The 16692-nt window shown below is 38.6% G+C and overlaps 1 protein-coding gene across 1 annotated transcript; it reads right to left on the bottom strand.

Annotated features, from left to right (window-relative positions):
• Nucleotides 1-6587: 6587 nt before the first annotated feature.
• On the bottom strand, nt 6588-16279 carry FEV (FEV transcription factor, ETS family member). Its single transcript, XM_072416798.1, has 3 exons — nt 16231-16279; nt 13331-13402; nt 6588-7123 (listed from the first exon to the last, which is right to left on the bottom strand). Exons 1-3 carry the CDS (start codon nt 16277-16279, stop codon nt 6588-6590), a joined length of 657 nt encoding a protein of 218 aa, XP_072272899.1.
• Between the last annotated feature and the right edge of the window lie 413 nt (nt 16280-16692).

Here is a 16692-nt window from a genome sequence, read left to right on the forward strand (position 1 = left end):
ATTGGTAATGGGTTGCTGTAATTTGCATGCCATCATTGATCTTCCTGCCCTAGTAAATTTGCCCAGTGGTCCTGTGCAGAGACAATTCACTTTTACATGCCAAATAGTACTCACATGCTAACAGAAATCATAATAATCAGGTTTTTCCCAAAGTCCCACAAGGAAATGATGCAGGAAAAAAAAAAGAATTATGAATGAGGGGAAAGATAAATATATCTAGGAATGAAGGGAAGCCCCCTTACCCAGCATAGCTTTTCTGAGCTCATCTTTCCTTGCACCATTTTCACTTTCAGCATGCATGCAGCTCCTTGCACAACAGCACAGCTGGTTGGCTCCTTGTGATGCCATTCTGCTCCACGTCTGAGCTATGTTGTACAGAAGACAGCAAGAGGCTGATATCAGGCCAAATATCAAAGGGAACTGGGAAAACAGAGATAGTGGTGGCTCTTACAAACCCATGGTGCCAAAGTTTGGGGTTGGCAGCTGCCAGGTGCCCAGGTCTACTGGTAACCAGATATGCATGTTCCCTTTTCCTTCCCTTTATTTTCCCCTTTCCTTTAATTTCTTTTAATTTGTCCTATCTTCCCTTTCCTTTCATTTTCCTTTCCCTTTTCTCTATCCGTTTCCTTTTCCTTCTTCCTTTCCTTTTCCTTTCCCCTCTCCATTACCTTTCCCTCTCCAATCTCTTCCCATGTCCTTTCCTTTCCTTTTCCCTTTCCATTTCCATTCATTTCCTTTCTCTTTCCTTTCTTTCCTTTCCTACATTTTTTCTTCCCTTTACATTTACTTTTTATTTTCTTTACCTTTCCTTTATTTTTCCATTCCTTATCTTTTCTTTCTTTTCTTGTCCCTTTCCCTTTTCTTTCTCTTTTCCCTTTCCTTTACCATGGCTGTACGCAACTGTGGTTCCCAAATGCAATATGTTGCTTTTCGCTGTGTAGTTATTTTTTAAAGATTTGCACCTAAGCTCTGTGCAGAGTCCCTAGTCATGTCACTAACTGTCCCCCAGAGGAGCTCACAATCTAATGTCCCTTCAAGGGAAGCCAATTACCTACCTTTGTGCTTAACGGATGTAGGAGGAGCCTGAATGTTTGAAAGGGAAACCAAATAAATACAGAGAGAAAATACAAACCTAATGCTGGTCACAGCCAGAATTAAAACTTAGAACACCAGTGCTGCAACTGAGTTATCATTCTGCCCAACAGGCTTATTGTACAAATGGATGTTATACAAACCCATAGATGGAGAAGGGATTGTGTGGCATTTAACAGTGTGAAATGTCCAAAGAGAAGACAGCTGATGGGGAAGTGAGATGGAATGGAAGTGGGGGTGATCTATGGATCTTTCCATACATTGCACATTTAATCTGTATACTGTACTGCTTGGCTTGAGTTTTGATTTCACCTTGTGACAGAACAATGATTGATAGAACAGAACAATGATGTCAAATATATATGGTGATGGCACTCAGGATACAGAGGAAGCTCAGAATATTCCACAACATAGAATATTATAATAACATATTTTGCTCTTTGTCTGCATTTTCCTTGTGTACAGGTTTTACATGACAGACACAGATTTATTGAATGGGTGTTGGCTCCTTCTTCATGCAAGCATGATATGTTCCCAGATTCCAGGAATGGGTGGGCGGCAGGAACAGAAATAGATCTGTGTATTTCTTATTGTGGTGCGCCATCTGGTGGCAGAAATTGTGTACTTCAATCAATGTGTTGGACTAACCCAAGTACATCACTTTACAATTATAACAAAGGGCAGCAAATCACATGGGTATAGTGGATGCTCCCCACCTGGGGAAAATCTGCGTTGTGTGGCACATGTTGCAGATGCACCACGTTGAGAATTGCAAGGGATCAGGGTCATATCAGTTCTAAGGCACTTGTGGGCTTGTGCCTAGGGCGGTAGCGTAAAAACAGCAAAATTGTCCGCATGGAGAGCCTGGTGATGTAAATTCTTAGCATTGTACTTGCAGGACTGAAACACAATAAAAAATGTGTGTCTCTGATTGCTCTGACTTTAAATCAAAATGTCAGCTAAAAATACCAAGATAAAAATAAATAGCTACTTAAAAGATAAAATTTAACAAACAGCTTTTGTTGTAAGAATCACTTAAAATTTAGGGCTTGCCCCTGCAGTACCTCTGTTTATCCAATATATATACTTATTCTGATGCACTGATTGCATTTATCTTATAATATATTACGAATTATGGGGTTGCATAAATCTGTCTCTATTATATTTGTCTGGAATGCAGCTTTAAGTCGACTTATTCAAAATATCCTAATGTTTTTTTCTCCTCCCCTTGTGTAGTGCCATTTAGTGCTTCTTTATCCCTCCTATTTACTGAAATCAGAACAAACCTCTGTCCTATGTTAACACTGAACTATGGCAACTTTTAAACCACTCCATGACTCCCTCCCCTATGCTGAATCCCTCAAACAGTTTTCACTAACCTTTGTTATCAGTTCAGCTCTGCCACTGCTGACAGCACAATAAATCACCAGCCTCACCTGCTTTGTACTGGGTCTCCACCGCACTGGGGGTACAACCCTGAAGACCCATAGCTCATTGAACTGCTTTGTGGCTCCACTAAGTGTAAGCTTAGCAAAAACACAATGACAGCAAAACAGAAGGCTTCAGCAAATATGGGATTTCTCAGCTCACAGCATTGCCTCTCACACACTGTATCAGTAAAGAAGCATTCCTCAACAGATAGCATTTGCACACAAATCACCCTGGTGAACACCAAATGAATCTGAAACTAAAAGGAGAAAGTCAGGAAAATAATAGCACAGATAGAGAGGAGTGGACTGAATGATCAATCAGGAAGACCACTTTTTACTCCTATGGAAAAGATCACAAGATATCCCTATGCATTGCTCATTTCCATGGTTATTAAAACTAAGACTCATTCTGCCACCTAGTGGCCAATTATCAGAACAGCCTAGCAGTCACAGTAGTAAATGCTATCCTATATACTAAACGAAGGAAATATGAATACAATCATAATTGTATGAAGGCAGAATGATCTTAAAATCACCAGGGCATGTTGATTAAATCAGTTTGACTAATCTTTTGCTGAGTTTTTGCTACCAACACAATTTGTAAGGTTTATTGCATTTATCAAGCGCCTTCACAATTTCCAGCATTCTTTTCCACACATTGGCCTGATCACAGGTGACCAATGACCAAGGAGCCATCTTGGTGATATCAATATAGGTTTTAATAGTAATATACGGACTCCATAGTGTTATATGTTATCAAAGGACCAGCCTATAAGGTAAGCTATAGCGAGTAAGGAAATGAAGATGTCATAGTGCAAGGCTATCCCTGGTACTGTCATACTTTTCTAATTAGTGTATAATATGTTTTATTATTGTGATAACTGTCTGTAACCCTGAGGTGTTTTAAGATCACTGAAAATGCTGGCACTTTACAGTGGATTTAACATATACCAGATGAGCCTGCTACCTTTATTTGATGCTCCATGTTTTTCTAGCTTCTAGCTCACACCTTACAGGGTGTCAGAATCATATATGTGCATGTTTCTGTGCAAAGATGCTAGCTAGATAGAAATCCACATGCATGTCCACCAAGGACATTGCCATCAAGATGTCTATGTGTCATGGAGGTCATACTCCTTTCTTCCAAGAATGACCCACCCATCATGATATGGTACTTTCTATGGTCAGTCCAGGGTTGGCAGTGAAGGCTTAATGTCCTGGGTTCAAAAGAAGAGGGTTGAATACCACCGGGCATAGGTCAGCATCAATGTTGGAATAATGACATTGCTAGAGTTAGGTTGAGTATAGAAGCCACAGCTTTTTTTTATAAATGATGTTGGGCAGAGATTTTAATTCCCTTTTGTCCAATCTAAGCTTTAGGTTTTAAAGTTATGGCTGAGGATCACCCATTATGATAAAATGGTAGCTGCACTCTTCTGTATTGGGGTAATCATGCTTTTCAAAATTATGCTCGGCATAATTTTGCTGGGCAGTTTGTCTTGGTTCATCATAGGGGAAATGATAATGTTAGTAGCTCATATACGGATGTTGCAGATTACTTTTTAGCCCAGACGAGGTGCAAATGATTTTACATGTTTGGCAAGATCTAGAGGTTTGTACAGTTTCTGTACATATACTATATATGACTACATATACTATAGAAGCAAAGTTTGTGGACCATCATATCTATGTGAGCTTGTTTAATGTCCCATTTGAAAACCATGGTCATTAATATGGAGCCCACACCCCCCACCACCACCTTTTGCTTTTACCTCCAACAGCCCCCAGCCATCTGGGAAGGCTTTGCCAAACGTTTGAAGTGTGTCCATGGGAAATTGTTCCCATTCAGTCAAAAGAGCATTTGTGTAATCAGGTACTGGTGTTGGAGGAAAAGACCTAGTCATTATAATTTATTCGAAATATCTTCAGTAGGGTTGAGGTTAGGGATCTGTGAAGGACACCCAGTTGCCCCAACACCAAGCTGGTCACATGATGTCTTTATGGAGTTGGGTCTGAGCCAGGGCATAGGAATGCTGGAATGATTGCAAAGTTGAAATTGGCTACAATATAGCATTGTATGCTGGCTGAAGTTTGACCAGCAGACTTCACTGAGAACACCTTCTGGAAGATGGAGGGGGATCAAAATACATTTGAAATTACATTGTACATGCAGCAATAATAAAACCCCAACAGACCTGAAGTTCATTCTTCTTTTTGTAAACTTTCCCATCCTCCAGAACATTATTAACTAGAACCAGCACACAAAACACCTTACACCTTGGTATAGTGAAATATCTTTTAATGTTTAGATGAGTTGAAATAAATAAAATGTTCTCAAAATTGTCTGTTACATTAAGTTGGACACAAAGAATCTTCCACTTTGTGTCATAATTTAGATTATCAGATCAACCAATAAAAAATAGATTATACACATGCATATCACAGTATGTTGCACCATCTTTGGAAATTGCACCTAATACCATTACATAATGATGTCCTAATCTGGAATAGAGATGTTTTTATATTTGTGTCTGCAAAGATTTTGGAGCACATTTATCAAAGCAAGAAATTGTACCACTCTCAAATATAACTCACTGTGAAAAGTTTCATATTCTTTAAAGATCATTGTGAAAGTGCTAGAATAATAAAGAGGACAAGTCATCTAATTTACTGTAAAAGACAGATATATTAAGATAAGGTAAAATGTCTCATTTAATGACAAAGTGACTGGGTCTCTGGAAGGGGCAACCTGAACCCCCTTTTCATGGGTTGCTAGGTCTTACTGCTTTTTCGTTCTTTCTCTAACAGCTTATGAGAAAACACTTCAAGATTTTTAGGAGCATGCAACCTCTTCCACTGGGACAGTGCTTGGTCCTAGCAGTCAATTGTCGGGCTAAAGCAGTGTCACATAACTGGGAAAGTAATGGTCCCACTCTGCCCCAACAAACTTCCCTCCTTACCTACCTGGCACCATTGCCAGTCATTTTCAGAGAGTGCAAGCAAGAAGAGTTTAATGGAGGTGATAAGATGACAGTCTTCACCATCTGGGTTAACTGTATTCATAAATTCACTCTAATGTCCAGGTATTATCTGCAGGATATTAATTAGGTCACCTGCACTGGGTATTCTTGGTATATTCACATTAGCACAAAGTAAGTTAGATGTAACATTAACAGCTTTTGTGCTTGGCATTCAACATTTAGTAATACATACACATCTGTAATTCGCTGAAGCTTAGACTACTTTACAAAAATAATCAGCTACAGGGTGAGTGTTTTTTTTACAGTAAGGAACCCGTCAATGTCTATTTTAAAATATAAAGCCCTATCTGGTTTTAAAAAAAATTTAAAAAAAAGCTTCTCAATACTTGGAGCTGTCTCCTGCAGTACCTGTTCGTTGGCACTAGATGTCCTCAGACTTTCGGGTTGAATGATGCCCAACATCACTGAACATGAAGACCAAGGACCCTACTGGTAGGGTCCTCGGCTTTCAATCAAGTCTCCATTAAGTAATGTTGGGTATCGTGTAAGTATTGGGGATATCACCACCAATACACTTCATTCTCTGTGTAACGATGAAGAGATCAGTGATGTGGACCACCCAACAGGGGAAGTAAACCAAAGAGTCAATTTAGTGAGTCACTTAACCTGCAGTAATACAGAAATAGTAAGTAATATACAATAAATGCCTTCAAACAGGTAGGGCTGCAAATGAAGGGCAGGGGGCTTAAAGAGAAGAATGCAGGGTACAGCAATTGTACATTACTACTAAGCAGGAAACACATCTTGTGTATATACAATAACCAAAGCTTCCTTTGAGTACATATTGATTTTTGACTGCAAACTATACCAGGAACAAATACTCATCAAATTATTTTTATGATCTTTTTCAATGCATTTAAAAATAAATTTCCCATTAATACATATACATGGGTCATTCCTGCCTCTTGATACATGCGCCTCATTGTGCATTGGAACTGTTACCAATTACACTTTGTTATCAATATTATTCTAAATTAATGCAATTATGACCTGCAATTTATATTTCCAGTCCATACTGGTCCGGTTAATGGTAATGGGCACTCATGTTGCCCACGCTGTTGACAGAACCAAGATGTGGTGTGGACACAGAACCGAATCCCCCTGGAGGGGCCTGGAGACTATGCCCAGGATACAGGGCCGAGTGAGTATTTGGCCAATAGGAGAAGCTGGCCGGAGAGACTCCGGAAGTCATTAAGTTAAGCTTTGAGAGACCAGGGAAAGGTAAGTGTGGCAGGTTGCTTTGGAACTTGTAAAGTGACTGTTCGGTGGTGGGTGCAGTTTGGCAGACTTGCGCCAAGCCGTGGAAGTCGAATTTGTAGGCGTATCTCTTTCCATGTACTTTGGCCATGATGTTTTTGTCATAGTAATAGCGTAGTGCACGGCTAAGCTTGTCGTAATTCATGTTGGGTTTGCTCTTTCGCTCCCCCCAGCGGCGGGCAACCTCATCGGGATCGGTCAGCTTGAACTCTCCGTTGGTGCCCTCCCAGGCGATGCAGTTGGCATTGGAGTGGTCAGACAACAGCTCTAGGAGGAACTGCCACAGCTGTATCTGCCCGCTGCCTGTAGGAGAGAAAACATGTGATTAGTGCCAGGTAGATGGAAAACCAACCATAAAATGCAAATGGCATTTAAGGAAAGGTATGCACTCCCATATAACCGAGTCCAAGCAGTAGGATTAGTCTTTTGGTCAACTTAACCTTAAAACTCACTAGGGACAAGCAAAACTGGATTTTGCATTTCCCTAAAAAAATGGCCAAAATTTATAAATTTTGGCATATACTCTACAACTGAAATCAATACTGTGGCCAGTAAGTGAATATTAGGGATTCAACAAAGTCTAAAATACAAGGTTCTCTGTATTAGAATTAATCCTTCCTGTTCTTGACTATTCTATTTTATAGGAGATTTCATTTTGCTTTGCTTTGCACTCATTAGTTAATGTGGAACATTGAGAGCTTCATCTGAGCCAACATCTTCTTCCAGAATTGGGCACTTTGGCTGTTTTCATTGGGTGAGGTGCCGTTAATAAATTCCTGTGCATACATGTGAATTCATTTGTTCATTTGCCATTCATGTTGACATTTGCAAAAATTATACATTGGTCTGCGGATGTGCAGCTTAGGGCTCTCTCTAAAACATGGAATCAGACATTCCCTTGTGGGAATGAATTACTGCCATTGAAACGAATCGGAATCTTTGAGAGAATGTCTAATTGCCTGTTTTATAAATAGAGCTCTTAGGATTTAAGGATAACAACAGGGTAGCCGGTAGTGAATTGTTGCAGAAGAGACATGGTATGTCATGGGATGCCTGTCCATTCTCATTTTTTAAATTTGAGGATAAAGTTTACTTTTAGGCACACATTGCTCTTGTTTTATAGTTTTAAATGGTACAGTAGACTTTAAATGGCCTATAAAGATTAAAGAAGCTCCTCCTGGCTATCCTGGACTTGTTCCTATGTCAAAAAGTCCCCCACCCCCACTTTATTATTAATAATATTATTATTTTATTTACAGAAATAAACACAACAGTGAGAAAAAATGCAAAAGCAACAATACACAGCTAATGGCCAAATACACATATATAAACAACAATAAAAATATACACTCTCCAAATAAATAAAAATACATGGTTATATTGCATGTAGTGAAGTCTGAGCTTTCGTGATGTGCATGTTCTCAGTTTTCTGGAAAAACAAAAGTATATATATCATATATAATTGTACTACTTGTATTTTGATATATTTTTGTATAGTAATTTCATTATACTTAGTTGTGTGCAGCTATTAGTACATTAAGGAAAATTGTGAAACCTGATGTGTAAGTTAGCATTTCTTGGTGTTCTTGCACACACAATAGTGCGGAATCATCCGTGTATTGTTTGAAATTCCTATGTCTTACACGGGGCTATATATACTGACATTAACCCTAGACATTGATACACATACATTTCTACAACTTTACAGCGTATGCATTCATTTTCATTAAAAAGTAAAATGTGATAAACAAATAGGTAAAACATTATTCTTGTCTGAAATAAATTTGTAATAAAATATCAGGAGTAAAAATCATTGCTGTAAATATTATATTAATAGCTCTGGACGTAGAAGATTCTATATAAGCACATAGTGGGGGTGATTTACAAAGGAACAGATGCTAATTATTTAGCAATGTGAGTGTACCTTAAGTACAGTACACATCTCTTATTTACCAAAGTATTTACTATAGTAAAATTACTCTGTTCTGATGTGTCTTAGAAAACATACAATTATTGAGTTATTGAGATTTGTCTACAGAAATATATATATAAAAATTGGACTTTGCATATAAATATATATATATTGTATAAATACATTCAGTTAAAATTAAATTTTATCCCTTTTTTTCTTTCATCTCTCCCTTTTACATTGACTTTTTCATGTTTTTTTCCTGATTGTTTTATGAATTTAATGTATCATAATGTAGTTTATTGTATTCCATGCAGAAATTGTGGAATAGCAGGGTGTTTATTATGCCTTGTTTTTGAGCTCCAGAACATTAGGAGAGTGAGTGAGCATAGTGGTGGTATCAAGTAAAGGTTTTTTTTTTTTGGTGAATGTTACATTAGCCCTGGTAAAGGGTGAATGATATGGTGGGAACTTCTATAAAGAATAGATTGGATGAATCAATGAATGTTGCACGATTTGTGAAAGAGAATTAGGTAAAATAAGCTTTTTTTTTGCACAGTAAATGTACTGTGAATGCCATATTCGCTGCTTTAAAAATGCAAAATGTTCTTAAATTGATTTAAACTATGTATTTACCAACTATGATTTAAATAAATACTGTATTTAATAATCCTAATGTCATTAATCCTAATTTATAAAAACAAAAATATATTTTATTACATACCTATTTCTAGGGAGGAATATTCACTAATAATTATATTTAGAAAGAAATATTAAAAACTATTTCCAAGGACAGACAATCATAACCATCTACAGTTAAACATTCAACGCACACTTACCAGTCCGAACATTAATCTATTCTACACTTGCATTTAAATTGCATTTAAGTTGGTGAATTATTTTTATTCTTATTAGGAATAAGGAAAACTGAAAGTATTTACTTCCCAAAATTTCATTCAAAATTGAGAATTTGACTGTGTTATTATGGTGTTTTAAGTAAACAGGAAAACCAGACGAAGGTATTATTTTTTTAAGAAGGGTTAGAAAAGCTCAGTTCAACTATCCTGCACCTGGTTATATATTGGATACAATATTTTAAAACAAAAATGAAAAGCTCACAAAGAAAAGATAAAACAAAAATTCAAAGCAACTGTACAAAAATAGAATCAATACACAAAAAAAATAACAAAGCTTTTAAATACTTTAAATAAAGAAGAAAAGCATTAGATTGCAATACTGGGATGGTGTCTATTATTATACTACACTATACTACCGCTATAATGTAAGATCAGCTTCAGACCATGCCCTTTGTCGCATACATTTTGCCTGTTCCTGCATGCCTGTCTCTTTATACAGTTTAAGCAAGGATGATAAAAAAAATTAAATTGGATTTACTTTGCAATAATGCTGCAATAATATTTTGCTTTTCAGTGGCATTTAGAACATTTATATCTTGAGCAATATTGTAGATTTCTACTCCACTTTTTGTATCCCTTTAAAAGCCAATTTATCCTGACAGCATGAGACTATTAATATAACACAAACTGTTTAGATTTTTTTTTATTTTGTTTTTATAGTTAAGAACATTTGATAAGCTTTATAGAAAGGAATATTCAAATTTTAATTCAGAAAATTCATGTATTGTACAAAAACGCCCCAGTCATTTTTATCCCTGTTGAGTGTTTTTATTAAATATAAATTATTTATAATATTGATAAACAAAATCAATTCATGAAGTTGTCTGCAAACACTGAATTTTGCTTATGGGTATTTTTTTATTAATAATGTATTTGTATTTCTCCTAAATCTTAATAGATATTTGAAAAGAATGTATGTTGTCTGGTTATATCGCCTTCCAGAAAGGTTGGGCACATTCACACTATGGGCAGCATGGTATACTATGGGCAGCATGGTATACAGAGGCTCTCATAATCTGCAATATGCACATCAGAAGATGCATAGAAAGCGATGTCAATTCTCACACATTTCTGTCTGTTTCTGCTCACTGCCCCAAACCGTGTAATGACTTTGATCCGGATCTCAACAGCAGCAGCGCAGATGGCTGTATTTTGCCGTGTGTTATAAAATAAAGTATGGCAAGTACATATTTGATAGTGTGACAGCTTTTAGGCCTTGTTCACACCATGTGGTGCACTGCATCTCACACAGGTTCTGATTTATAACAGCTCCCAAAGCCTGGATAAGATAGACTATCATGTGAGAACCTGTGTGATCCAGCAAACCTGAAATACATTTAAATTGATGAACAATAAAAATTATTTGCAATGTTCTCAGTCCTGGACCAGATCCATTTCAGGTTTGTTGGATCGCCCAGGTTCACATATGATAGTCTATCTTTTCCAGTCTTGGAGAGCTTTTAATAAATCAGGCTCAAAGTGTGCAATACTCAAGGACATCAGATAATACAGAGAAAGCAATGTCTGACGCTCTCATGATATGTGATGCAGCACAGTGAGTTGTTTGTTTGTGTGCATTGCCCTATTAAGTGTAATAAATGGGGTCGATATCACAATGAACATTAATGCAGGTCCTAGGGTTTATTCACATTTTAGTAATGTAGTGCCTTTTTACTAACATTGTTTACAACTGAAATCACTGCAGACAGCAAGTCATTGATTTGCATAAAAACATTCTGAATTTTTTTTACAGAGCATCACATGGCAATGCACGGCCGTTCATTTCCCCACAATACACAGCAGTGTTATGCCTGGGGTGCTATTAACAATGAATGGCAACCCACCACACCAACATACGCCCTGTGCCTTTCCATGCATTGTGGTAAAGCACACATGCATTAACCCAGCGCATTAGTGTGAATAAGCTTTTAGGGTCCGCTCCTACCAAAGTGGGGCTGCATTAGGCAGTTTTACCCAATGGGTTCCCAACACAGCAATATCCAATTGCATCATTTCACACCAACATGCTGTGTTGTTGTGTGTACAGGTCAGCATGTTCTGATGCATTAATACACATATAATTTTATACTTAAAAACAAATCAAGCACTTCAATGCAATTTAACAATGCAATGCAGCACACCAGTGCACTGTGGGGTTGTGGAAAAGAAGTGTTTTTTTTAAGTCACTTCTAAAATTTTTTGGAGAATTCTCATCATAGGCAGTTGTCATCAAAAGTGTCCCAACTAAATAATTTGTCATCATCTCCTGCTCTGGTGACAACTCTTGCATTTCCCAATATTTTCTGTCTCATGACAATGATCACAAGGCAAATACACAGATAGGAGCAACCTTGTCATTGCTTTTAAGCCTTCCCCACTTTACCCAATATATACTGTATATATATATATATATATATATATATATATATATATATATATATATATATATAAGCCTCCTTCCATTCCGCTAGCTGCAAACAGCCATAAATTAAAAACAGATAACAATTAGCAGTATTTTGTTCTGGTATCCAGCAGTATAATCCCATAAAAGCCTTTGAAACTTTTTAGGCAGATGGGTGTCACCTCTTAGTCAAGATCCCAGCTTTGCAGAGCACAGAGCACTCACATTTATATTGTGGTTGCCAAGTAATCTGCAGTAAAAAATCAACAGTTTTAAAGCTTTTTATTTATCAATCAAGCAGCTGCCTAGAAGCTGGTTTGGAGTTTGTCCTCTCACTGTCATTTGCCTGGATACTACAGATAATTATTACAGATGGTCACGTACAATAAAAGTAATATTGGTCAATAACACCAATCCAGCCACTGACAAACAGCAAAAAAATGATACTTGATGTAATTAGTATCCAATCAATTCATTGCTGCAGGTTCACATGGAGCTGAAAGCCCCTTTAATTAATATTTTATACAGGACACCTAGGAAGGCAGATTATAAACAATGCAAAGTAGCGAATAAAAATAATTGGGGAATTAATGCATCAAAACCATGTACAGACCCAGCAATCACAGCAATGGTGATATATTGAACTTCAGCACCATAGACAGCGCCGAGATCGTCTGACCTGCATCCAACCACATATATAAGGTTATTATAGCTTTATATTATGTATGTGGCATTGTGTCATCATTTAATTATATGAAGAAGATATTTTGTATATCTTTATTTGCAGTCTGTAGTAATATATAATACAATGTAAACTTTTATTTTATTTTATAAGCCTAATAAAAATTATTTGGATTTATTTTTATTTTAGGGTAGTAAAATTATTATTATTATCTTTATCATTGATAAAGAGCTTTATGCCCGAATAGTAAATCACAGAATTTGATCTCAACATAAATGAGACCAAGTTGTAATTAAAGAGGAGTTATTATTAATATGTTTTAAATATACCACTACTACAAATCTACAAATATAAATGTTCTTATTACAGAAATGAATAATATTTACTATTACCAACAAATATTTATATTTATACTGCTATCACTAATAATATTAGAAAATTAATAATAGTTATAATAATTACTAATATTATTTATGCTACTATTATTAGTACTGGTATTATTTTGTTGCTGTTGTAATGAATAATATTATTTTTATTCCTAATATATGATTTTTATTTCTAATATATGGAGGGATTGGACCGGTACATGGACCTGGCTCACCTTTCTGCACCCCGGCTGTGAATGGTCTCCAGTTTTGGGTCTTCTCCTTCAGGAAAGTCTCTCCCACCGGATCTGCGATAAAGCAACGAATGATAAATGATGAACAGTTTCCAGAGAAGGGTTGCTGGTTAGAGAAGGGAGCAGCCGATGGGGGGAACAATGAACGGCTATGCGAGATGCTTAGTGTTCTGCTCAGATGATGTTGCAGTTTAAATATATATAAAAAATAAATAGAATACCGATATATGATTTATCTACAAATCACAAGTAAAGTGGGCAGAAGAAGGAATGTAGCAATAAAGAAATAAAATGCTTGTCAATTCCTCCATTGCCCCTCCGTACGATGCGCACCCGACAATTCCTCTCTTGAATTTGGGGATTTAGGAGCGTGCAAGTATCAGTCAGTGTGGTCTGGGGGGTGATCTATATTTTGGGGTGTAGGAGCCGGTTTATCTGGATCTCAGTCATCTGCTGAATTCTGAAAGTTCTTAGTGCGGGGTGTAAGGACATACAAGTGTCAGTCAGTGTGGTCTGGGGGGTGATCTATATTTTGGGGTGTAGGAGTATGACAGTGTCAGTCGGTATGGGCTGGAGATAATCTGTATTTTGTAGTATATGGGGCATACAAGTATTATTGGTGTGGTCTGGGGGTAATCTGTATTTTAAGTGTAGGAGCATGAAAGTATAAATCGGTGTAATCTGTGGGGTGATAGCCGCATACAAATATCACTGGTGTGGTCTGAGGGTAATCTTGGGGTGTTGGGGCAGGCTTCTCCCTGGAGCTCAGTTAGTCATTGAGATTTGGGGTTAGGTATTTATTTTTTTGAGGGTAGGGGCAGGCTGTTTCTCAGAAAATCCCAGCCATTGAGCTCTGTGATTGTTCAGTAGTTTGGGGCATAGAAATGTCAATGCATGGGTGGGATCTGGGGATAATGTATATTTTGGGGTGTAAGGACAGGCTGTTCCCCAGATGTCAGTCCGTGTGGTCAGGGTCACAATGCAATGACTGGTATAGGGGTAGCAGTTTGGGGATAATTCTGTGTTTTGGGCTGGCTCTTACAGGGGTTTCCAATCAATCAATATATCTCGTTGTGGGATAGTAGTTTTGGGGCGTCAAGGAAAACTGGGATCTCATTCAGTGTTAAGGGTTCTACCCGAAATAGGAGTCTTAATACTTCCTTGTATTTCTGGGATGCAGCCAGGAATCTCAATCAGTCGTTGTGTTTGGGGGGGGGGGTAGTTTTGGGGATCAGATCATGCTGGTATCCTGGCTTCAGTCAGTGTGCTGTGGGGGATCTCTGCAGTTTTAGGGGGGCAGGACCAGCTTCTCCCCGATCCCAGGCAATGTAAGGAGAGACGGCAGGAAACGCGTCCAGGAAAAAGGAAATCCGATTTGTGGGGAGTTATAAGACTGCGGAGAGGAGCCCGGGGACAGACAGGAGGTGAACCCACAGAGGATGAGAATACTGGGGAGACACCACACAGGAAGACACACAGCAAAGTGAGAATTGGGGTCACGCAGAATAATATTAGAAGAGAGGAGGGGGACATGGAATTAATATAGAGCCAAAAGAAGTAGAGGGGGTCCTGTGCAAAGATTGAGGGGAACCAGTAAAGACATGAAGAAAAAAAAGGGGAACAGAGGGAAACCGGGTGTCATAGGGGATATAAGGGGTATCAGAGAGATAACATAGGGTAGTATAGCTGATTTAGGGGTTACAGAAAGAGTATGGGGTGTCATAGGTGATTTAAGGGGTAACAGAAAATCGTGTAACATATATGATTTAGGGGTTACAGAGAGAGTATGGGGTGTAATAAGTGATTTAGGGGTGACAAAGAATGATATTAAGGTGTAATAGGTGAGTTAGGGGTGACAAAGAAACATAATGGGGTGTAATAGGTGAGTTAGGGGTGACAAAGAAAGATAATGGGGTGTCAAGGGATTTAAGGGGTTACAGAGAGAGAGAGAGGGGTTTCAAAATGCAGAAGTGACAGCGAGAAACTGGGATGCCAGAATATATAAGAGATAATAGAAAAAGATTGGGGTGCTTAGCACTGATATAAGGGGTGAAAGAAAGGGACTGGGCTCTCAAGGAGTGATGTAAGCGGTGAGAATAGGGCACAGACACCTGTGGAGACATAGACAGGGATTAGAGAAGTGTTCAGTAATACAAATATTGGGGTGATAAACATTGGATAAGGGGTGACACATAACAGAGTTACACAGAGGGTACACACACAGTTGGGTGAGGGGGTAACAAACATACCAGATTAGGATAGAGGGGGTGACACAAATACAACTAAAAGATGGAGGGGTGACAAATTCTGGGTGAACGGTAATACATACCAGAACAGGATAGAGAGGCCACACACATTGGGCCAGTGTGACACATACCAGAACAGGACAAGGGGGTGATTAACATTAGGTGAGGGGTGACAAATATTGGGTGAAAGACAACATGTACAAGGACAAGACAAAGGGGTGACACACAATAGGAGACGGGTGACACATATTGGGTGAAAGACAACATATACAAGGACAAGACAGAGGGGTGACACATACTGGGTGAGGGGTGACACACATACCAGACCAGAATAAAGGGGTGTCATTCGTTGATGGAAGATATAAATGGGGGCTTACAGACGCCATCTGCAGAGAGTGAAAATGGGGAGCATAGGACAAAAGTTTGGGGTGTTCAGGAAGCAAAGTGAGGTTCTCCGCAGGCAAAAAACTGTCAGCTGAATTCTCTGGGGGAAGAAGGAGAATCCATGGATGAGGATGGGAAGGACTCTGCAGGTAGGCTGAAAACTAAGAGAGTGACCACAGGGAATGAAGATATGGGGTGAAGAAGTACAGTCACCCCTAGGGCTGTGTTTTTGGGGTCCCCGCAATGGTCTACCTGTGAGGTACATGTTGAGCAGGAGCTGGGATGCGGTGCCCTGAGCCATGGAGCGGAGCTGTGACACCCGCATGGGGTGGGCCGCCTCTCCTATTAATAATAAGACTATAACACTATTGTTATTAGATGGTGAGGGAATGGGGAATAGATGGGAGGGAGGAGGACAGCACCAGGATAATATCCAGGCAACACTCTGAGATGTGGCCCTTCCAGAAAGGAGAAGGGGGCCCCTCCCGACATCATTTCCTCTGTAAAAGTCTTTTTAATTAAAGCTGCCATCTGACTGTGTCACGTTTAGATGGAGCCGGTGCCGGCCGCCTCTCTTATCGGCCCCGATCTCACTATTAATAAAAAGTTGGGCTGTTAAAGATCGAAGTCACCATGGGAACAGCGCCCCCCTCCGCCACATTTCACGCCTGTTTAACTCTTTGTAAACAGCGGGCGGCGTCACAGGTGGAGAGG

This window comes from Pyxicephalus adspersus, chromosome 7 (genome assembly GCF_032062135.1).
Source record: "Pyxicephalus adspersus chromosome 7, UCB_Pads_2.0, whole genome shotgun sequence".
Lineage (NCBI taxonomy): Eukaryota > Metazoa > Chordata > Amphibia > Anura > Pyxicephalidae > Pyxicephalus > Pyxicephalus adspersus.